The 25,443-nt window shown below is 36.1% G+C and overlaps 1 protein-coding gene across 6 annotated transcripts in view; it reads left to right on the top strand.

Annotated features, from left to right (window-relative positions):
* The first annotated feature begins 3,066 nt into the window (after window positions 1-3,066).
* LOC117426874 (glycerol-3-phosphate dehydrogenase, mitochondrial-like) overlaps window positions 3,067-25,443 on the top strand; it is a 40,266-nt gene continuing 17,889 nt past the window's right edge. The window contains exons 1-7 of one of the 6 annotated variants that reach the window (XM_034045031.3): window positions 3,068-3,229; window positions 4,322-4,370; window positions 8,139-8,245; window positions 14,408-14,579; window positions 15,971-16,095; window positions 18,902-18,999; window positions 19,919-20,082. In XM_034045031.3, the coding sequence (XP_033900922.2) occupies window positions 8,147-8,245; window positions 14,408-14,579; window positions 15,971-16,095; window positions 18,902-18,999; window positions 19,919-20,082 (658 nt within the window). In that variant the 5' untranslated portion in view covers window positions 3,068-3,229; window positions 4,322-4,370; window positions 8,139-8,146. Of the gene's footprint in view, window positions 3,230-3,955; window positions 4,152-4,321; window positions 4,371-8,138; window positions 8,246-14,407; window positions 14,580-15,970; window positions 16,096-18,901; window positions 19,000-19,918; window positions 20,083-25,443 lie in introns of those variants that run through there. The other 5 variants (XM_059033794.1, XM_034045030.3, XM_034045032.3 and 2 more) reach the window with 5 other exon arrangements.

The following is a 25,443-nucleotide window of genomic DNA, read 5'->3' as shown; positions in this document are numbered from 1 at the left end:
GATGTATTTCACTGGTCAGTCAAGTAAAACTTCATGGACATCTCTGTAATTGTAATCCTGTAGATGAAGTACACTTACTAAAAGTGCATCACCTAAAGACCAGCTGTAAGAAATAATGTGCTCTGGCTTTCTCAGTACGGTTGACAGTGAAACAGTCTGTTGAGACTTAAAAAGAAAGAAGTAATCTTAAACTGACTGTAACCTGCATAGCAAGTGAGGTCTTGAAGGCAGTGAGTGACAACCAGTTATACAGGCTTCATATTAAGAGTGTGAATAAAGGGCAACAACCCAAAGGACTGGTGCACTGTGCTAGTTTACGTTTTTAAGAAAGGTGAACAGGCATAGTGTGGGCACTCTCTAACTATTAATCTTATTTCACGCCCCAGCAAGATTCTTCTTTTCATCCTATTACTCAAAGGTATTGAAGCAAAGACTGGACAGGATGCTCACTGTAGCAGACAGGGTATTTGATTAGAGGTCCTTAAAATATTGTTTGTGTAAAAAAAAACAGAGCAGAGCCTCTGACCCAAGTAACAGAACTGTGCTATTTGTTGAAAGTGACATACAACATGATTATTTTCCATTGCCTTGTCCGGGAGGACTGAAATCCAGTGGAACCAGATAGTTGCATCTGGAATTGGAAAACCAACAAGATGTAATATTGACCTGAAAAGTGTTCTAGGCAGCTGGTTTACTGTGGCGTGGGAGAGGAGTGCTCATTGCCTTATAGCCTGGAATTAAAAATAAAAACTGAAATAGCTTGGTTGGATATGTGTCCACCCCCCTTGTAATAGCAATCCTAAATTAGCTCAGGTGTAACCAATCGCCTTCAAAATCACACACCAAGTTAAGTGGCCTCCACCTGTGTTACATTGTAGTGATTCACATGATTTCAGGATAAATTCAGCAGTTCCTGTAGGTTCCCTCTGCTGGGTAGTGCATTTCAGTGCAAAGACTCAACCATGAGCACCAAGGCGCTTTCAAAAGAACTCCGGGACAAAGTTGTTGAAAGGCACAGATCACGGGATGGGTATAAAAAAATATCAAAGGCCTGGAGTACGGTCAAGACGATTATTAAGAAGTGGAAGGTGTATGGCACCACCAAGACCCTGCCTAGATCAGACCGTCCCTCCAAACTGGATGACCAAGCAAGAAAGAGACTGATCAGAGAGGCTACCAAGAGGCCAATGGCAACTTTGCAAGAGCTACAGGCTTTTATGGCCATGACTGGTCAAAGTGTGCATGTGACAACAATATCCCAAGTACTCCACAAATCTGGCCTGCACGGTAGGGTGTTAAGGAAACCATTACTCAAGAAAGCCCACCTTGAATCCCGTTTGAAGTATGCAAAAAAACACTCAGGAGATTCTGTAGCCATGTGGCAAAATGTTTTGTGGTCTGATGAAACTAAAATTGAACTTTTTGGCCTAAATGCAAAGCGTTATGTTTGGCGCAAACCCAACCCAACACATCACCCAAAGAACACCATCCCTACTGTGAAGCATGGTGGTGGCAGCATCATGTTATGGGGATGTTTCTCATCGGCAGGGACTGTGGCACTTGTCACGATAGAAGGGAAAATGAATGGACCAAAGTACAGAGAAGTCCTTGAGGAAAACCTGCTGCCCTCTGCAAGAAAGCTGAAACTGGGGCGGAAGTTCACCTTTCAGCATGACAACGGCCCAAAGCACACCGCCAAAGCTACACTGGAGTGGCTAAGGAACAAAAACGTAAATGTCCTTGAGTGGCCCAGTCAGAGCCCTGACCTAAATCCAATCAAAAATTTGTGGCATGACTTGAAGATTGCTGTCCATCAGCGCTCCCCAAGGAGCTTGACAGAGCTTGAACAGTTTTGTAAAGAAGAATGGTCAAATATTGCCAAATCTAGGTGTGCAAAGTTGGTAGAGACCTATCCCAACAGACTCACAGCTGTAATTGCTGCCAAAGGTGCTTCCACCAAGTATTATCTCAGGGGGGTGGAGACTTATCCAATTATGAGCTTTCAGTTTTGTATTTTTAATATATAATTTTTTTTCTCAATAAAAACTTTTTTCCCCTTAACAGTGTGGAGTATGGTGTGTAGATAAGTGGAAAAAACTCCTCATTTAAATGCATGAAACTCTGAGGCACTGACACAACAAAATGTGAAAGAAGTTCAAGGGGGTGTAGACTTTCTATAGGCACTGTATTGTTAAATAAAAGTGTTTAGTAGCACAGTAGAATCACTGCCTTTTTGCCTGATCACTTCCGCCTAACCTTCACACGTGTAAAAGGGAACCAAAATATGTGGTTCAGAGCACTCCATTTAGAGCCCACTGGTCGATAAGTAGCAGTAGTGGCACTATTCATTGCTCCTATCTATTAATAGTATAACATTGAACACAACTCATTTAGAGCTCGGACTATGGTTTGAAATTGGAGTAAAATCCAAGGTTTTAAAAAATATTTTCTAACATTTCACTACAAATGTCCCTTGTTTATAGATAATAATAATAATAATAATAATAATAATAATAATAATAATAATAATAATAATAATAATGTACATAGCAAGTAAGTGCCCATTTTATATTTCATAACGTTTTTTGGCCAACAGTATCTCAAAATCTTTGTTCTATCTATTGACTTAAGTTCAAATGCCACACAAAACCTTATCACTTGCTTCAATCACCAACAGTTTTATAGCTAGTTGTGCATCAATATATTGTCAGATATCTTAACATATTGGGCAAAATATTAAACATTAAAAATGGGGAGACCTTGGAAAAACACACACCTATTTAAGAAACAATTCTGCTTGGACAACTAGCAAGCATTCTCTGCATATAATAGTGTGCTATAAAGTCACATTTTGGATTCTGTATTTGGCTTTTGCAGAAAATAAATAGTTTGTGACAATGTCATGAAGATACATGTAAGTTACATAGGTCCCTGATTGAAGGCTACCCTGGTCAATGGAGAATTAACCTATAATTGCTGAGACCACGTGCTTGGGGCTTGCCCGGTTCCTGATCAAGTGTCATCGTTCTTTGGGAGACCCCCCAGACACTGAGTCGCAAATTCTTCTGCTGGGTTGCCATTGGCTGCAGTTCTAATTCAAGGACGGATGTTTACATTCCAGCTGGCTCTCAAGTTATCTGTCTCTTTGCACCTGTTATGAAATGACATTGCATTTTTCACTAGAAGTAACACTTGACAAGTAGAAGGAGTCGTTGGACGTTATGAAAAGGTGTGTAACAATAATAGTAATACCAAATAACAGTGCTGTGTGTATTGAATACTGAACGTTCAAAAATAGTTTAAACAGTAACATTATTATAGGCCTACATACAGTTATTGTTAAGTACGTGTATTTTCTATTTGTTAAGGATCATTTACGATTTGTTATCGATATTATTATAACTCGTGTCTAGCTTTGTGTTGCCTAATATATATATATATATATATATATATATATATATATATATATATATATATATATATATATAGGATAAAAAAAACAACAGCTGTGATAATAGAACATAATTATTTAAGGCACATTTCTAATTATATTTTTAAGTTGCCACAAAGAAATGTATACTATGTGGAGCAGTTTCAACGGTACTTTATTATGGGGAAAAAAACAAATAAACAAACAATATTTTACGTCTATATTACGTTACTGGGAGACCAGCTAAACAGCCCCTTCCTTAAACACAGTATCAGGAAGTACAGTGATTGCACTGTCTAATAATTATATTACTGAAATATTCTGTTACGAAATGTATTCACACAATAATATTTTAGACCTTTTGCCGGTTATTTTTGTGTAAAAAAATAGTTACATATGCTATGCTGCTATAGAATATGTTGATTTGCAATCTAACTTCGGGAGAACGTACCGCCTCTCTTAATAATACCATTGGCGGTGGGTCAATTTCTTAGAATTCTATTGGATGCGTGAAGTGTCAGAAGCACAGGGCTTACTTCTGGGTTAGGTTGACGTTGCGGAACTTATTGTATCTTGTTACTTTTAAGAAAATAATTCAGTTATGTGACTCATGCATGATCTTGTGGGGAAAAAATATTGGCGGCTGTGAATAAAGATCGAAAACGGGGGTGATATAGGGTTTAGGGTATTTTTTTTTGACAAATCCTGTCTGGAAGGTATTGTAAGTAGTTGATTTAATTATTTTTAAATTTTTGTAGTTTAGATTTAAACAGTTGAATCGACGTTTATTACACATTTGAGGGGCTGTGTTGTCAATGTATGTTTGTGATTTATAGGTAGGCCAGATTTATGAAGGTAACCTTTGATTCTACTTTTGTTTTTGTTATGAAGTGAGACAAGAAGAAAGCTGTTGGATCTGGAATTGGAAAACCAATTAGATGTAAATATTGTCTTTTTACATACTTTGATCAATTTATACAAATACATTTTGATTAAATAAAGTGACATTCAGTCAACTACAAGAACATAATATTCAGGTATTGGTGTTCAGTTTCACTGAACCATACTAGGTAGATAGTGTAGATTCATTAAGTACCGGTATATTCTTCACAGCAAGATTTGATAGAACCGAAGGAGCACTGTGCTCGCTGGTTTCCTGTCTCCGTAGTCTTTCTTTTTTGTGTGTGTCTGTTAAGTCTGTTGAGATGTTACGTAAGGTTGTACACTGAAATACAGATACCGTGTAAAGCTTACAGAACGGTTCTTTCCAATGGTGTTTCTTACCTAATTTTGTGAAAGAAAAAATAAATAAAAAGCGTTTTATACTGTATAGACAATGAGTTGAGATATATATATATATATATATATATATATATATATATATATATATATATATATATATATATATATATATATATGACAGCAGTGTGGAGTAGTGGTTAGGGCTCCGGACTCTTGACCGGAGGGTCATGGGTTCGGTCCCAGGTGGGGGACACTGCTGATGTACCCTTGAGCAAGATACTTTACCTATATTGCTCCAGTAGAAACCCAACTATATAAATGGGTAATTGTATGTAAAAAAAATGCAATTGTATGTAAAAATAATGTGATATCTTGTAACAATTGTAAGTCACCCTGGATAAGGGCGTCTGCTAAGAAATAAATAATAATAATAATAATAATAATAGATAGATATAAACACAACTTGGAAAAATAACCAATCCTCTGATTGGTTAAACAGCATCACATGACCGTGCATATATGTAGTGTATAGCACGGCTTGCATACTACATGCTGAATAAATCACTACGCACCACTACGTTCTAAATTCCGTGACAAACTGCCATTTTATTTGTTATTAGTTACAAAAGCACTGCCAAATATAAGTGGCATTTCACCTATTTCCTTTAATATATTTGAGGATGAAACTCCACATAACTGTCAATTTGTCAGTATACAGTAAATATGGATCCCTGAAATGTGTAGAAGTTTGGTTATGCAGCAGGGAATTAAATAGATAACATATGCCTATAATATGTTACAGATTGGGCTTGATTCTGAAAGTGACCTGTATATCAGTAATGGTTGAATATGCATGAGTCATTGTGTCATCATGACTTGCACTGTAATTGGCACAACATTAGTAATGACTCCATTGGCATCTCGGCCTCCCTGCATATTCATGGAATTGAAATCTTTCCATAGTTCTATAAATGTATTCTGAAGCTGCAGGTGGTCTATGTGCCATGTAGATGCAATCAGTTGCCCTGGTGTAGTTTGAAAATTCAGCAACCTGATAAAACTCATGTTTCATTCGCTCTCTGAGGGTTGGTTGCCTGTCATTCAGGGAGAGGAAGGTGGGGGCATATACACTATTTAAGGCATCCATATCAAAAAAATAACTTGGTGACAGGTCACTCACAGATAGAAATTGTTAGTAAAACACCTTCTAATAATTATCATGATCATGTGAATTGTTTTGAAACTAAGCTGTTTAGTTGGTATTGTTTGTGAATATTTTGTTATGTAGACTAATATTCACTGGTGACCAAGTTGAGACCATCAACCTCGCCCATAGCCTCCAAAATAGCCCACTTTGCAGCCTAGCCCTGCACTAACTTAATGAGCTTGACTGATCAACAGCAATTTTGTATCCCCGTTTGACTGGTGGAAAATCAATTTTCTGTAGACACATTTACTTCCATGATTATTTTTTTTATTGTTCTATAGCTTTCTTTATTTGCACAGATTCCTACAGTCTTTGTAATTGCTGTAGAAGAATCCCAGAGTGGATGGTGGAATTAACAGCAGCTTTGGTTAAGCTGTAAAGCTTTCTGTATTTATTTAGAAAGAAAGATGGCAGGATTCTCTTCCTGTGAATATCTAGTCGTGCTACTGTATTTCCTACCCACTGCTTTTAATGAAGGAAATATTATTTTATTAAAGTCATTTTTACTCAATCTAAGATGCAGTGTAAAATAAACAAGAGTGTACATTTTAAAGATGTGCAGTGCAACCAACCATCCAACCTCAACAACACTATTAATCATATTATGGTAGTTAAATAGACCAATATTTTAAATAAATAATTACTTAGTTATTGCATATCATATGTAACACCGTCTTCTCAATGTATCATGTATAATGAGTGAGAAATAATACCCATATAGTGTATTATCAATGAGTAATAGTCTTCAGGGTATATGGATGCTTTTAGTGGAACCTCTTGTACAATTTTGATGAAACTTTAAAGACATTCTTAACACAACTTATTGATAGTATCAGAACCTGGGAGTGTCCGTCTAGCTGCATGTCAACACATACACTACACTGTAGTGGATGTAGGTCATGGTGATCTACTTTTTCATGTTACTGACAGATCTTGTATTTACGTCCATGGCGGGAGATGAATGTCACTGACATGCTGTTTATTTATTTGATGCTGTCATATATACCAGTATTTTATTCATCATTGCCAATGTTCAGCTGAAAGGTGACCTTCCGGATATTTGTTTGAAAGCAGACTCTTGTAGACTAACACATTAATGGCAAATTCCCAAAACATGTCTTCTGATTGCTCATAAAGAGAAGATCAGGATTTAACGTGAGATGAAGCAGCTGTCAGTTGACTTGCGATAGGCATGGTTGGGTTGATGTGACATTATGTATTACTTCTGACTGTAATGTTTCAGACAGGCACTATGCCAAGTAGAAATGGTAACTATTTGCTGTGTGCTTTTTTTAAAATTACAGCTGACAACAAACTTTAATTTAAAAATATCGTAACAAATTTTAAGAAGTACACTACTCGTCATAGGAATTTAAACAGTTAAGAAGTAACTATTAAAAAAATATATCCCATTAATTTTCTTTTGGTGTATTCTTCCAATTTCTAACAATGAAGTCTTAAACAGGGACTGTTTTGAAAGCTGTTGGCATTAACAGAACAACAAAAAAAATAATAATGTGTTTTCAAAAGGAATGGTTCTTGCATAAAAACAGATCATTCAGGTTTATGTTGCTGCTATTTACCATGTAGTTTCAAGAATATAAAGTAGCCTACATGTATTGCTAAGCTATAGAAACAATGTACAAGTGACTTCCTTAAACTGCAGAGAGGAAATGTATGCTTAACTATAAAATGGACTTAAAACTATAAAATGGTGTACTGCTTTGTGTTGACTAAAGTTTCATACAAAAATTGTTATTGATGTTTGTTGTAGTGTAAAAGTCTGACAGATGACACACTAATTTCCAGATGTAAATTATGTATCTAAAAAGCTGCAATAACGAGCAAAAATACTGCCTTTTTTAGCATTTGTTCAAAAATTAGTTTCACACCATAAAACCAGTATCTTTGTATGCGATTTCAAATTTTTTTTTTCCTCGTAAATTGGAAGGCACAGTACACTTTATCCTGGAAAATTGCAATCAGTTACTCATAAGTACACCTGAACAGCATCTAAATAGGAATTTAATTGATAATTACCTCTTAATAAACAGTGATTGTATCAGCCATTATCTGCTGGGACTGTACTGTGCATCTGTTTCTGTCTAAAATGAATGTAATTAATGAACAGATTATCAGTTAAAAAAAAAACAAAAAAACTATGTTCTTTTGCTAATAATAGCAAGACCTACCATTTAAAGTCAATCATCTTTTATTTCAAAGCTGCAGTAGATTAAGTGCAACATTATATTTCCACAGAGGAAGACATGGCATTCCGCAGGGCAGCAAAGAGAACCATTCTTCTTGGAGGAGGCGCAGTTGCTGCAATTTATGGTGTCTCCCAGCTTTCTGCGTACAAGAAACAGGTATGCTTTAATCTAAAACTGTGTTCTGATATCCTTTGGAAAGGAACTGTGTGGACACTGGAGATCCAGTGGCACTTCTTATAGAATAACACCAGTGTTCACCCATACAGTTACCATACAATTATTATTATTATTTTTTTTTTAAAGTTCTGGAAATATAATGTATAATACCATTTCCTCAAAAGCCAAATATTCACTCCTCTTAAATTTGCTTATTTTTTCTTATTCCAGTAAGATTTTCTCCTACTTTTTCACCTCTGTAACACTTCCTACATTCTGGGTGTTCCTGAATTTGTGGACAGTGCTTTTATATGTGTGTGTGTGTGTAGTAACTCCTGAAAAAAACAATGTTGTGGGGACATCCCCACTGTGTAAAACATGTTTTTAAGAACTAAATACACCTTTAAAAAAAAAAAAAAAAAAAAAGCCAAAATATTTAGTTTGTTGTAGACTTTCACCCTGTATGGAGTTTTGTCTGACTGGAGTTAAAAATAGTAAATATAAATATAGTGAGAGTCCCCACAAATATAGGAATGCAAACGTGTCTGTGTGTGTGTGTGTGTATTTATATCTTCAATAATTTCCCTGGGTCTGTGACGCTTGTAACTACTTGACATTGCCTCAATACTTCATTACCCGATTTATAAGCAACACTTTTGTTAAATGATGTACTGTATTTCTATTGCCGAACAATATATTACTGGTCTCTGCTGTGCTTGGAACTAGGGGCCAATACTGTTTTAAATCTGATTTACTAATTGTCCCATTGCCCTCAGCTTTTCAGCCAAACAGCAGCGGTTTTGAATATCCTTGCCCTGCCATTACCAGGGGCTCAATAGAAATTAAAATGTAATTTTTTAAAATGAAGAAAGATACAATACTTTCTGAAGGACAATAATTAAACTGTATTTTCAAAACCTTTTTGTTGTCCATAAATATCCATATTTGGCAAAGTGTATCTCTAAAAATCTATAGATTTTTAGAACCAGTGATATTTTTACTTTCCAAATGAACGAAACAGTTTGGTATATATAGTGCAACCTGCACTTGCACTATATATGGAAAAAGGGCATACCAGTGTCAACCTTGTAACACCTGTCACAGGCTAATGTTTCAGCCTTCAATAAATCCATCTCCCAAAAGAATTCAGTCTGAATCACATACATTAGAATATCAAGACAAACCCTATTACAGAGTGGATTGGATAACTGGTTTGGTAAATTTGAGTGATTACAAGTTATCTTCTTTAATACCAAGGCTTGTTAATTGATTATAGTTTGAAGAAACATATATATATATATATATATATATATATATATATATATATATATATATATATATATATATAATGTCTTTGGCAGAAGTGTAGCCCACTGTCTTGGAGCCATATGAGATTTATAGTTAAAAAAAAGCTGAAAACTACAGAGATAGGTTATACCTACATTTGATAATTTTGTAATTTTGTTTTACAGGAACCTAAGTTTTTATTAATTGTATTTTTCTGTGCTTTCTGTCGACATATGTATAGTAGTAACTCAACAGTTACTTTCACACTTAAGTTGTACCTTCTTTCCTTTGCTGTCTTCCACAACGAAATCCCTATGGTCACGGGCACATTCTTCTGGGGTTTTTGTGTGTGGGTTTTGTACATTTCGCCAGAATTCTGTTTTCAATTCTCTGTATCTTAACTGTAATACAGCCTTAAATCCCGCTAACAAGCCTCCATTCCTGATTGTAATGTCGTTTTAAATCTTGCAAGCAGAGTCTCCAATAGAAATGTAGGAATGTGCTGTCACTCAGTAGTTTGGGCGAAGTATTCAGAACGAATCAATTATCGATACAAGTCAAGAAGGCGGGATATTGCCCAGCAGCATTGGGAAATGTATTTATTATTATTTTTGTAGTAGGTTTTATATTTAAAGGGAAAAGGGTAAAGTCAACATGAATTGATTAACCATTTCCTCAGTTTTTCCAGTGTTTATTGGCTGTCCACCGATATTGGAGGTGTTTTATCAGGTTTTATTGGTTAAAACTGAAAATCAGAAGCCCTAACTATAGGTTGTGTGTAATTGTATTGTGTCTCCTGAGCACAGTAAAAGTGTATTGTAAAAAAAAAAACTGAGTTGGGTATATTTTAAGATATAAATCAAATGGAAGAAAAACAACACAGGGATTGCAGTGGGGTTCCCTATTTCTGGCTTTAGTTCAAGGCTTGTAAAAGCTCCCGTTTCCTACATTAATAAAATGTGTCTGCCGCTGTAGGAGCGGTATTTGAAAGTAACCCCAGGGAATCTATAAATAATAGCATTCTAGGATGCAGTTGCTGTGGCAATGCGGTTGTTGATTATTAATTAATTAGAAATATTTTTTTTTTAAGACCAGCATAAATTAACATTACTGTGGACAGCCCTTAAAAGTGCTTTTGTTACTGTAATAATATTAATGTGTTTGTATATTAGGCAAGAAAAAACAATATGCATCCAATTTTATAAGCATGTAATTCATTAAATTGCTGCAGGGTTCTGCGGTGTTGTTTCACCAATACTACCTGAAATAATTTAGCTACTATATTCACTACCCATTACTGCAGTGTCTGTAAATGTGAATACAAAATGTTTCATTTGTTTCAAGTTAAACAACTCAATGCAAAAATGTTTGTTGCTTGTGTATGGATGTTATTGTAAACTATGGTTATGCCTGATTCATGCCTCTATGCCAAATGTATATTTATTCTCATAACTGTGAAGAGTATGTGGTGAGTATAAACAATAGTATAAGTAAATAATAATACTACTACTTTCCCTGTTTCCTGGGAAAGTAACACTGCATGCAGTGTTATGAAAAAAGGTGTTGTACTTCTACCCATCCATACACATTTAGTATTTCTGTGATCACCTTTAGTGTGGATGACACTTGATAGCCATTGAGGTAGTTCTACAATATTGTAGAATATCCTGAGCAGATTTTGTGTTCATTATTCACGCAGCTCAGTAATCCACACGGTTGTTTTTGCTACTCTGGTCTCCCTGTTGGTCTTCCCACTAATATGGCATCCAACTACCACACTCATTCAAAGATGTCTTTCTGCGTTGAGAAATGGGGTCTAATTGGCCTGTATCAGCTGTGGCTCAAACTTTTATACCTGCTTCAACCAATAATTTACAAAGAAGCAACACCTGATGTAGTATGTGCGTTAGATGCTCCACATCATGGAAGCCTTATAGGTTATTTTGCTAATCCAAAGTTTAGGATGATAAGCTTGGCAGACATCAATTGTTTATTGTGATTGATTGATTGTTGCGTTAAAACAGATCATCCAGGTTTATGTTGCTGTTGCGTACTCTGTAATTTAAACAAAATGGTAGAATATACCTAATGTCTAATATTTGTTGTGTTATTATAACCAATGTAATGACTGGAATAATAATTTCACCAGCGCTTCTGATTTCTTTAAAATTTAATAATTGAATATGCATTAGACATACAGACCAATGGGTGTACAGGCAGAGACACCTCCATATATGCCCACAATCTGATGCTCTCAATTATGTATGATAAATACTGCTTATACCAAGTTTCATCACAAGTTGATGTGTGGTTTTCTAGATAAATGCAGTATGACCTGCAAATGGAAATATGTACACTCCCATAAATCCCCAGATATTTTTACATATTACAGTACGCTAAATAATGTTAATATCAAGTTCAGAGGTCGCGCTAGCTTTTCTGTTCATGCATTCCTGAAACACACATGCCAAAAATTTGCTGTCCCATCCATCAAATATACATTTTAACACAAAGGCTAAAAAACTCCAGGGATGTGCATTTTGGTACATTTTTATGAACGTTAAAACTCTATGGAATGTAGTAGTTTAAAAAAAAATATCTGTCTGTGTATAGATACACATATAAACACAGACACACTTTTTCCTTTGTTTATATGTACTAACAGTAGACTGTTCACATGACAATGAGACTGGATACTAAGCACTGTTTGTTGCCTTGATCTACATGTGTTTTAATATTTCTCTGCATTCAGCAACAGCATCGCCATGTCTTTTAAGCGAAGATTCTTGAAAAACTGTACATCCGTGCGTATATGTATTTCTTTTTTTTTTTTTTTTGCCCAGCAGCTCTCTCACACACAGTACATCTTGCCGCCTCAATAAACAAGCCACAGATACTTCATCTCCCATTCAAAATTATAAGAACATATTTTTCGTTTGCATTTTTGTGCATTACTACTGCTTGCAACTGCTTCTGTCACTGTAGTACTCGTAGTCAGAAGTAGATGGCTGAGATGCAGATGAGCAATCTTCTTCATGAGAATCCCCTAAAGATGCTGACTGGTTAGCAAAAAACTTAAGACTGACAACTGACTTGCTGTCAGTGTACACTCTGTACTAGGTATAAATTTTTATACTTAAAAAAATATGTAAAAGCAGCCCTGTTAAACTAGTGCGGAAAATAACAAAAGCACAACGTTAAATTAGGAGACTGCAAAAATGAAATGCGAGTTAAAAGTAGAATCGGGGATGAACAATTAACTTTGTCAGCTCTGTTTGAAATAAAATTAAAGAGACCAAAATTACGCTCAGGCAAGATATGAAGGTAAAAGCAAAGATTGTTTTGCAATTAACAGTTTTTTTCTGAAAACCCGAAAACTTCAAGCCCAACTTGTGTGTGTGTGTGTTCGCATTTACTTTTTCCAAAATGCTTGTTTTATTTCTTAGCAATATGGACCTTTCTTAATATGAGGCATAACACATTCTTTTAAAATAAAATACAGTGCATGGTGGGATACTAGCGTATTAAATTCCAGTGTTCATTGTGCTGCTAGGAACTGTAACCAAACTATTCTAATAGCAGTGTGTGTACGCATTACGTCCGACTAAACATGAAACGGTACTTCAGTGTGGACGCTAAATTTGAGCTGGATTAATTAAAACATTTTTGAGTACGGTTCTCGAGATCGGTTATGTAGTGTGGACAGAGGCTAAAAGTAAATATCCTTAATATTGCTGGCAAAGCCAAATATGAGGCTTATTGCTGCCACCTACAGGACTGGAGTGTACCTTAATCAATGCAGTTATATTGCAGAACATTTTTATTTTTTTAAACAAGCAAGCAAGTCATTGCTGCAGTGTAATAGATTACCAAGAATATGCTTGTCTGCGTCCCTTTCCATTCTGTGCGTCCAGTGAACGCATGACAAAATATTTTTTCCGTCCGATGGATTTATTTTGCGTCTAGGATGCAACGTTTTGCGTTAACGCGACCTCTGCAAGTTACATCACAATTGGAAAACCAGTTTTTCAAATATATGGAAAAATGTCAGATGTGACATGGTGTACATACTACAGATATTGTTATATTTATATTTAAATCCCGTTTGCTTTTAAACAGTGTTTATACACACAAACAAACCATGAAAAAAAGTTTTCTGCCCAGAAGAATAATTTGCATGCAATTCAGCGTCACACTCATATATTTTGCATGATTACAGGACAACCTGGTTGTTAATTGTCTGTGGTGTTTAAATATGCACATCTTTAGAACTAGACACTAATTATTAGATCTTGTTTGCTGTTACAGTCTAAATTGCAAATGTCTAGGTTCATTCACAGATTTGCAAGTCTAATGGATCATGAGCATGAAGAAGATTGATGTAATCATTTAGAATGAATGCTAAGTACAGCATGAATACAACGTTTAATCATTACTAAAACTCTTATGCAACATACTTTGTATTGAATATTTCTGTAAATCAGTCCACCTTTTTAAGGGTCACTTATCAAAATGCACACATTGCTCTGATTTGACAGTGTGGTATTAATAGAGCTAACTAGTGTGAAGGTATATACATTTATCTTAAGATTAAGTGGAAAATAATTAGCTAGTCTTAATAAATGTATCTTTGTACATATCTATAACAGACCAATAAGTTGTATTTTATGCATTGTTATTAATTTTTTATTTGTTGGTAAGTGTGTTTTAAAAATTACCAAAAAATGTTATATTTTGATACATTTCTAACTTCCAAATATTTACATAGTCAGATGTACACAAATCCAATATATTACATAGATTTATGAATATGCACAGTTCATCAGTTATTTTATAATATAACAAAGGAATGTCTATTTTGCTTTTGTTGTACAGACACAGCATATTTTTGTGGATGCTGCAGAACCATTAAAATTACTTCATCTCGATGAGCTTCCTTCAAGAGAATCTCAGTTGTGTGCTCTTCAGAATACAAAGGAATTTGATGTGCTTGTTGTTGGAGGCGGGGCAACAGGTTCAGGTTGTGCCTTGGATGCGGTCACAAGAAGTAAGTAAAGTATTTTCAAGTACCTTCTGCCCCTGCATTCTTGGAACTATTTACTGTTAACACCATAACACCAGTAACTGTGGGTTTGTTGGTCTATTGTGCCTAAAAATACATGTGACAAAAAAATAAATGTAGTTTGCCTTTCCCAAGGTAATCCTGTAATGCCTAAACTGGATTGGATCTAGTGATCTGGTTAGATGTGGTCATCTTGGTAGTACTCATGCATGCCGAATAGTTTTGCATTTTTAAACATGTGTGCCCCATGACTTTCTCAGACACTGGATCTCCTTCCAGTCAGGATAACTTAACGAATGTCTCCAATGCCGCTGATACCTCAGGCGACCTTCCAAAATCTCCCTATCCAGGGATGACCAAGCTGTTATAGCTCCAGGATATGCTTCAGATTAGTTTTTGACTGGGCAACTGTACATGCCATGCAAGTACATAGGGATTTAAAGCCACATTTTGTATGTTTTATTTTGATAATGCTTATGTTATATTATATGCATTTTACTGATGGAAAGTAATGTTTTTTGGTTTTTTTTTCGTTAATAAAGCCTTTTATTTTACTTGTGCTTTTTTTTTCTTAGTGTCAGCTAAATTTAGTTTGGATTATAATTTTGTAATTCATGTTCCAGTCCCTTTACAGACTCTCAACCAATATTTACCATGATGGTGTTGTGTAACCTTGCATCATTGTATTGAAATGGCTTCTAAACTTCTCCCTTTGGGTCTGTATCTCAAAAGCAGTTGAAAGAAGCAATCTTAGGCAATTAGTTTTAGCGGTGAATGAAGAGAACAACGAGGTGGAGCAGAGTCACTGGATCTGAGAGATGACACTCTTATTCCCCAACATGTGCTTCTTACTGCTGCTGCTAATACATTATAAATCAATTATCTATGGTACTAGTTAGGGGTTTCTTTAACCTTTATCTTTTATCCAGTTCAGCTGTCTAATGGGGCAGCAGTAGGGAGTTAGATCCCCTCTCCCACTCATTCTAACCAGTTAATTATAACATCAACCACTGAAAAAGGATTTCCAATTGCACAAAATGATGCACCTGTAATAAGATTTTTGCAACATGATGAGTCCTTTAAATATACCTTAACTGTTATATAAGTAAGGCCTGTATTATTTCATTGGATAGATATTTTGTAATTGAAAAGGTACTGTGTGAAGTTTAATAATGTTCATTACTTTACATGTGTAGCCATACTGTGTGAATACTGTGGTCTCAAGGCACTTAGCAGTAGACTTTTCTTGATATATATATATATATATATATATATATATATATATAGATAGATAGATAGATAGATAGATAGATAGATAGATAGATAGATAGATATATTTATAGATATATATATATATATTTTTTTGTTCCAATTAGATCTTAAAACAGCCCTGGTGGAGCGGGATGATTTCTCATCAGGTACAAGCAGCAGAAGTACCAAACTCATTCACGGAGGAGTAAGATATCTACAGAAAGCCATTATGAAATTAGATTACGAACAGGTAAATGCTTCATTTTTCTGCATAGTTGACAGTTATCATTTAAATTCCGATCCATATTGTTTTTATTTCCTTTTGCATTCATTTTTCATTTATTTTTCCCTATAGTGCCTTATACTATAGCACTACCAAAATAATCTAGAATTGCAAATACTTAATCATGAAGGTGTTCATTTTTGTGAGGTAAGGGAAAGACTCAGACATGTTATTACAATTTATATTTATATTTTAAAATACATCAAGATTTTTACATCATATTTTTATGTGGATAGTAATTGGTTGTTTACTACTTACAGTGCCTATAGTAAGTATTCACCTCCCTTGGACGTTTTCACAGTTTATTGTATTACAACAGAATCTTTTGCCACATCTTTTCAGAGTCTCCCACATGCCTTTGCAAATTCCAAGCGGGATTTTACATGGGCTTTTTTCAGAAATGGCTTCCTTCTTGCCACTCTCCCATACACGCCAGAATTGTGGAGTACCTGAGCTATTGTTGACACATGGACAGTTTCTCCCATCTCAGTCATGGAACGCTGTAGGTCTTTCAGAGTTGTCATTGGCCTCTTGCTGGCTTCTCTGACCAATGCCCTTCTTACCCGGCTGCTCAGTTTGGGAGGACGGCCTGCTTTAAGCATATTCTGGGTGGTGCCGTATACCTTCCACTTCTTAATGATCGACTTGACTGTGCTCCAAGGGATATTCAATGCCTTTGAAATCTTTTTATACCCCTGATCTGTGCCTTTCCACAACTTTAGCCTGGTCTTCATGGTAGTATCTTTGCTTTGAATGCACTACCCAACTGTGGGACCTTACAGAGACAGGTGTATTTACTCTGAAATCATGTGAACCACTTTTATTGCACACAGATGGACTCCATTTAACTTACTGTGTGAATTCTGAAGGCAATTGGTTGCACCTGAGCTTATTTAGGAGTGTCATAGCAAAGGGGGTGAATACTTATCTAATGAAGACTTTTCAGGTTTTTGTTTTTAATTGATTTGTTTTTTCACCCACCCATTTTTTCACACATTGAAAGTGTTGAGTAGGTTGTCTAAATCAAAGGAAAAAAATACAATTTTAAATGCATAAAGATTTCAGGTTGTAACACAACAAACACTGAAAACGTCCAAGGGGGGGTGAATACTTACTATAGGCACTGTATATTTAATTTCAGAATCTGTAGTAGACATTTTTATAAAGAGTACTACATTATTTAAAATATGTTAAATATTTTAAAAACTTTATCCTGAAAGTATTTAGATAAAATGAAATTTATAATTAAAGTTCGGGAGGAGGGTCAGACACCAATCTCCGCATCACCAAATTGAATCATTCAATTTACACATTAGCTAATTTAAATTGTTGGCACTATAAATACCCTCTTCACTTATCTCTCAGTTGCGTTTTGATTTCATCGTAACCCACCACCTCCCCATCTCCACCTTTCTTAATAACAGTTTTTATGTTTTATCAAATGGGGGTCTCAGCCTCGTCCAGTCGGCCAGGCAGCGAACCATCAAACCAAGTTAGGTTTGATGCCAAATGAATGTGTATATACAGCATACTTTTCTGTTAAATCGCATACTCCGCATTCTCTACAATAAATATTTGTACTAAAACATTTTGTGATTGGTGTTTGTCCCGAACTACTGAAATAATGAACATTCAATTGAAACTTCACAGAAGTTGTTAAACTAACACATGAACAAACCATAACTCAGTGTTATGCTTATGGATTTACAAAAAATAATGTTATTTTTATTGTTGTTTTGAGAGATGGCAGATCTACAGTGGTTGAAGAACAGTATATGTACGTTCAAAATATAACACTAGAACATTAGACTCCTTTCCTAATGATTTCAGAAGAAGTCTCTTAGGTTCAAAATAAAATGGTATAATGTTTCAAGTTTTTATAAGAATCTCATTACTTCATGTATCAAGTTTCCCTTTTGAGTCTAATGGCTGCCAGTATAAAGATACAAGGGTCTTCAGGGTTAGATTTTGAGAGAACCAATTAGTGTGATTACATGATTTACAACTTCTGCAAATTCAGCATATTTGTAATAAATTACATGTTTTGTACAGCTACTGTCTGAATACATAATGTAAAATAAATGGTTGCTGTGTGAAGTTGTATAAGGTGGAGGTGTCAGAAGTCATATTTGATTACATTAATTATGTAGTGCACAAGGACATTATGTTAGAGATATATTTAAAAAAAATGCAGAGGAAGGTAGGTTACTGTAAACAAAAAAATGGTATCACGTTCATTTATTTTAAAAGAGAAATATTTTGGCTGAATATTAAAATATACAAGACATACTGTATATATTAAATGCAAATCAAAATTAATTGAAAGGACACACTTTTTTTGCCAGTTTTCTGCACTTTGTTCTGCACTCTAGATAACTTTCCATGGTTGGGCCAGATTAAACTAAGTTAGCAAGTGCAAGAAATATCTCAATTGCCAAGCTTTTGTGTCTGCTTTCAAAACAGCTGCTGCCAGAAAAATGAAATCTAATGTAAATCAGAATCTGGACCAAATGGCAGAAGTAATTTCCATGTCAGCCTAGCCTTCAATGTAGGTTTGCTTGTGTTTTCAGTTTGACTGTCTCAATGTATGCCCAAATCTAAAAATTCTACAGTATCTTTAAAACTTGCAAAGTGAATAGCAGCATTGTGGGCCTTTATGTTTAATTTGAGGAATTCAGAAAATGCCTGCCTTTGATACAGATTGTTGCTTTAAGTAAAATAAAATAGCCTGCATTCCTTGGCATTGAAGCTAAAGCTCCTGTTTTTTTTTCAGTACATGATGGTAAAAGAAGCCCTTCATGAACGTTCTAATCTTCTGGATATAGCTCCTCATTTGTCAGCACCGTTACCCATTATGCTTCCTGTTTACAAGTAAGGATACACTTACATTATTTATAAGTGGTAAAGCTTTAAACATTATAAGATCTCATATTTATGTGGCAATAACATATGCGGTATGTAGCAAATTGTAAAAGCCATTGACACATTTGGCTCTATAGTGCAAAGAAAAAGAGGAATAAAACTATTGTAACAGAAAAAAAATCTATCAAGAAACAGCTCATGCTAGGATTCAATTTTAATGATGGGGCTATTATCCTTATAGTGACTTTTTAAAAGTACCAAATTAAAAAAAAAAAAAAACCTGTAACTGACTGGTAACTAATATTCTGTGTTGTTCTATGCAGTTCTACCGTGTTATTAAATAATGGAACACAGTGTCATGTTTTTTGTTGTTTTGTACTTTTTAAGATTGTCAGCACCATATTTAAAATGTAATCGTTTGGTAAGTTGCAAGAAGAGGCAGTTAAAAGTATTGTTGTTTGTAGTTTATTGCTAGATTTATACCATTTTAATTATTAAATTATGCACTTCATTTAAAATAAGTAGATTTATATCACTTAGCTTTGCCACCATGTTTAGAAACTCTTCATCCTAACTACCAGTACATATTATGGGAGTATTTATTAACATATTGTGTGTGAAGTTTGTAATATTGGAAAAATACTGAATTAATGTCCCATGGCCAAATCCACTTATGCCAGCCTTCCTCGGGGCCATAGATTTCTAGTAAAAATAAGGGATTTATTTTTATTTTTATTCATGTAATACAATGGCTGGTCTAAGTTGGTGGTGGCATTCAGCAAGAATGTGTGCTCCGAAGAGAGTATGCCTGTTAAGCAACGCTGGAGCCCCTGTACCTGTTGTATCAAAATAAAATAAAATATTTAAATCTCTAGAGTGTTAAAACAGTTTTAGCTGGTAAAGTCATTGTGTCCTGTATATTTTATAGGTGGTGGCAGTTACCATATTACTGGGCTGGTATAAAGATGTATGATCTTGTGGCAGGAGGTCAGTGTTTGAAGAGCAGCTATGTCCTCAGCAAAGCAAAAGCCCTTGAACTTTTCCCCATGCTAAAGAAAGACAAGCTTGTGGGAGCTATTGTCTATTATGATGGTAAGTTCTTTCCTTTTGCTATTCTATTTGGATTAATGTTTACCTGACCTGCTTTACTGTAGTTAGAGTACCTTTTTTGTAGTATATTAATAATTAAGATGCCAGTATTGGATTGGGTTATGTTATTATAAATAACATATTAGAAATCAACCAATGAATTACATATTCATCAAAATTCTTCAAAAATCGCATCTTGTGTACATATAAAGTCATCTGTCACGTTTTTGCATTTCTTTAATTCTCTAATAGAATAAGGAGAGGCAAACAGGAGGACAAATTGATTGCATAAACTCCTATAGTGCGTTGTTCGTGTACTGGCTTACAGATTTTCCCATACCCGACAACAGTCACACAGATTCAGTTATTCAAATCAGAGTATATATTTACTCCTTTGGTTTTGGGTTTGGCGTCCCATCCAGGGTGTAGTCTCGCCTTGTGCTCACCGCGACCCTGTAAAGGAGTAAGCGGTTAATGATAATGGATGGATGGATGGATGGTTTATTAACGCTTGTAGACCTACTTCGAATCCTAGCTCATAGACAATCCAGGCAGTCTGGTGTCTTTGCAAACCAACAGCATTAATAATATATAAAGCAATATGGTTACATTATGCACCTCAGGCAGTCTAAGGCACCCATTTACACTAATGGATACAATATAACAACATCTCCTAAAGCTAATAATAATCCTATCCTATAGCATCATGCTTCAATATAGGCTAGATATAAATTCAAGATGATGCTTCCCCTCCACAGAGAAGCATGTATTAAACTATAAAACAGAACAAAGAAAGGACAGTTGTCCAAACTAGAGGCTCTAAATACAACACCAGCAGTCAGCTTCGCAGAGAAGTCTTCAAAAGATGGACCAGACAGCATTTGTTACCAAGCTTGGCTGATAACTAATTGTAATTTTGCTCCCATATTTATAGGACTTTTTCTCTCCCGCTGTGCGTCAAAAGGCTTAATTAAACCTAAACATCTGTTTTGATAGACCGCCTTTATCTCTAAAATTAATAATATACTTTTTGGTGCCAGGCTACTCCTTAAAACTAATGATACACAGTACCAGGCTTTCTCCCTCCTTTCTAACATAAGGATATATGAGGTTTTCTCTAAAACTAATAATATATGTTTTTGTACCATGGAGTTCCTCTCACTTGTTAAGATAACAATTATAAAAGCGAGGGGCCCTAAAGTTTAGGGCTGGGTATCGGCAGTGTCTTCACAATACGATACGTATCACAATACATTAAATTAAGCATGAAACATAAAAAAAATATAGTAATCACACAACTATTGTCCCATTTGTTTGTGCAAGTGTTAACAATAACAACAGTGGTCAAAAAAGCTTCACAGCCTGCTTTGCTGTTTCATGTTTATTCTTTAAAATATATTTCTTTAACAAGAATACAAATACTGTAAATCATAATAAATTTAACTAAAATAACATTTTGCACAGTTCTTGAAAACAAGTTTTTTCTTAAAGTTCTGAACCTGACATTAAAAAAAAAATTATTCTTTAAACAAATATAATTCTGTTATATATTGAGGTTTTTCTTGAGGAACCCTAAGTGATCTACATGTTCTGGTTTGAGTGCACTTCTCTGTGCTGTTACCACATCTCCAGCGGTGAAGAACACCCTTTCAGCAGAGACACTGGTCATTGGGTTGCACAGGTAATACTTTGCTAACTTGGCTAACAATGGATATGCCACCTGGTGAGCCTTCCACCAACCAAGAGGATTTTAATTCAAAGGTAAAGGTAAAGGTCCTACGTTCAGATATCTCTTCTTCAGGTCTTGTGCTAGTGGCTTTAATCTCTTTATCAATCGGCGAGTAATCTTCGTTGCTCTGTAGGATCTGGGCAGGGAGCGGTGCCACATTGACACAGTGGGGATTTACTCCTCGCACATAACAGTTGTGGCAATCTTCATTGTTTTCAGCACCTTGATAAAGTCTTCTGCACAGGTTATGTCTATTTCATGCTGATCTTTTTCATTTTTTGAATTTCTTTTGAGAGCAGTGTGGCATATACAGCTGGTTGCTGCTCTAAAAACCTTTCAACCATATCAAAGGCACTGTTCCACCTGCTAACAACATCGGTTTTCAGCTTGTGTTCTGGTAGGGCAAGCACTTTTTGCTTCTCTTTTAGCATGTTACTTGCTGTCGTGCTTCGTCTGAAGAGATTTACAGTTTGCTTAATTACCCAGCAAGCGAGCTACTTTCCAGTAAAGCCCTTGTCTGGAGGACATTCAAGACCAGTGTCCAGTCTGCGGATATGTGGTGACAGGTAATTGTCACGTATGATTTTGTTGCTCATGAAGTCCAGCTATCACATGTGAGTGCTACCCTCTCTGCCCTAGAAAGCTCTTGCATAATCTGTCGTTTAACATGATCATATAAATCAGGAACAGCAGTTTCAGTAATAGAACAACGGATAGGAACAGTGTACCTTGGCTCAAAGTATTTATCATTTTTCAAAACTCTTCGTTTTCCACAGTACAGGAGAAATCCTTGCAAATAAAATGCACTATGGACTGATTTATATTTTTAGCTTGCACTGATGTTGCAGATAATTTTGAACGACTAAAGTTTTCTAGTGTAGGTTGTGCATAACGAGTGGTCATACTTTCCTTTGCCGTTGCCGTCTTTAACTGCAATGGTGTTGGCAATGATATTGGTGTGCTGTCAATCTGATGGTGTCGTTTTAAGTGAAAACTCAGATTGGTTATGTTCCCTGAATACTTGATTTGAGCCTTGCATATTTTACACATAGCTCGAGTCTTATCAAGGACTTGAGGCGAGTCCTTGACGCAGCTAAAACCAAAATGAATCCACACTGTGGATTTTAATCAGGCCGGAGCAGGTTGAATTTTGCCGTCACCCTCCATAGCTTTATGAGATGATCAAGAACATTAATAACCCGCCTCCGCTCAGCTTCCCGTGGGCTTGACGTAACATCCTTAGGATACATACGAATAAATAATATTATCAGTGTTGACACAAATTAATTGTTGTTATATCAAATTTATATGCATCTAAAAAATAAATAAAATAAAAAACGATATGGGTCACTGTTTCGATAATCATATCATCAAGAAATGTATCGCGGTGTTTGACAGGGTAGCTGTGTGGTGACGTCGGGCCTGAACAGGATAAAAAACAAAGGCAAGGTAACTGCGGTGCAAAGGTGCTGCGGCGCCGTTTATTTTCAAACAAAAACAAAATAAATATCCAAACAAAAACACTTTGCTCACAGAGCAAAATAAAAGTTTAAACTAAATAATCACGAATACTAAACACAAACAATAGGTCAATTATACACTGGCAGAGGACGAGCTGCCTAATCTCACCTCTGCCAGAAACAAAACAATAACAAAACCCTTGGCTTCCGTCATAATTATATACAAATAAATAAATCATAATACAAACACAAACACCAAATAATAAACTGCACAGGGGCGGAGGGGTACCCCGTTCTAAAATAAACAAACAAATACCTTTTTGTTTTTAAATAACAAAACTAAACTAAACAAATACATTTATGGCAGGACTTTGCCCTGTCCCTTTTTCATATGCAGGGCTCCTTGCCCTGTCACACGTGTGTATCAATGTATCGGCACACCCCTACTAAAGTTAGAACACCTGGTCTGTCAGTAAGTTTCGCCTTGGATGTTAAAACATATTATTCTTTTACCATGAGAATCCTAGCACTCCCACAAGATGAGAATAAAAAGCGAGAGGCTCTCCTGTTCCAAGTGGCAACTTCTGAGAAGAAGCTTAGCTGCATGCACATTCCAAGAGGCCCCATCAAAGTTATTGAATTATGTCAGTTTGTTGTAGTTCACTGAGTCTCTCATTTAGGCTAACACAGATTTCTGCAATAATATTTCTGCTAGCAGCATTTTAACAATGTTTAAATCAGTACCAGTGAGTTTTACAATAATATTGCCCTTAACAGTTACTTTTCTTTCAATGGTCTTTTGAATACAGTATCCAGTTCGCGTCCAAGATATCAGTGCTTCCAGCAGGATTGGGAATCCTTTTCTGGTTCTGTTCTTAAAGGTTCCTTAAAAGCCACCACATTATGATGATCATCACCTGTGTGTTTTACTAAATCAGTTACCTGGTATCTACAAGATATATGAATCCTTGTAGCAATTTTCCCATCTTTTACATTCTAACTTTCCCAAATGACCCCATCTCACTTGGTGAGTCTCATCACATCCCAAACATTCAATTCTCCTTACATCGTCTAATTTAACATTTAAATGGGAAAAGGATAATCCCTGTGGATCATCGGGGGCACACTTAAACATAATCCTACAATGCTGTACATGCAGGACATGGTTTTGGTTCTCCTTGTGGCAGCCCAGTTCTGCAGCTTTGACATCCTCGTATTAGTCTGGGCATATGTAAGTATGGCCCCCTTTTCAGAGTTTCCCACAGGGAGTAAAGATTCTGGACTGATAACTATTTTGTTTATCAATTTGACCACAGTGGGCTATTTTATTAGGTATTCCTTCCATCCAAAATATCTGAGTTGGCCAGAATTCACTATTTTTCATATCGGAGGGTTCCCAAGCCTCATTATCATCTGCGTCATCAGTGGGGAACCCCCCGAGAAATGAAGTTGGTTCGATCAAAAGACCAGTTACTTTGGCTGCATAGGCCTTCCATTCAAAATGAACCAATACCTTATACAAGGGAGAAGGGGTTTGTTACGTATGTGGGTCAGCACTGAACAGTTCTGAGGCAGACACAGAGCATTAGGTGTTGACACGCCTCACAGGCGTGCAGATTTAATTAACACGAGTGCTGACACTAGGGTACCAGCAATGGTAGCCCTAGTGTCACATTTAATACAGAAAACAAAATAAAACCAAGCTAAAAATAAAAGTTTACCACACAATGCGGGCGCTAGTCCCACTAAAAGGAACGCAAATTCTCTCTACCCTTTTTGGTATCAGCATCCCCTAAACTGACCTACTTCTGGGCTCCCGGTGTCCCGGCATTCTCATGGCAACTTCGGCCTCTTCAAACGGCCTTTTCACATGGCCTCGGCTGGGCAATGCTTTCACAAGCACCGTCTTGGAGTGGAAGGGTTTCATGTAGTAGTTGTCTCCATGGAGCGGACGCTCTCCTCTTCGATGTAAACACAGCACCTGTCTGTGTAGCATGGCGGTGCAGTCGCCTCGAGCTGTGGCGCAGACGCTTTTTGAGCTCTGCACAGCCTCCCCGGGCATGCCCCCAGCCATGCTCAGCCACCTCCCGAAATGCTCAGCGCCGGGCGAGCCTAACTGCTCAACTGGTTGCCCAGCAACGCATCACCTGTTCGAGTCCCGGCTGCACGTATTTG

Source organism: Acipenser ruthenus, chromosome 11, assembly GCF_902713425.1.
Source record: "Acipenser ruthenus chromosome 11, fAciRut3.2 maternal haplotype, whole genome shotgun sequence".
Lineage (NCBI taxonomy): Eukaryota > Metazoa > Chordata > Actinopteri > Acipenseriformes > Acipenseridae > Acipenser > Acipenser ruthenus.
This window is presented reverse-complemented; position numbering and strand designations above follow the sequence as displayed.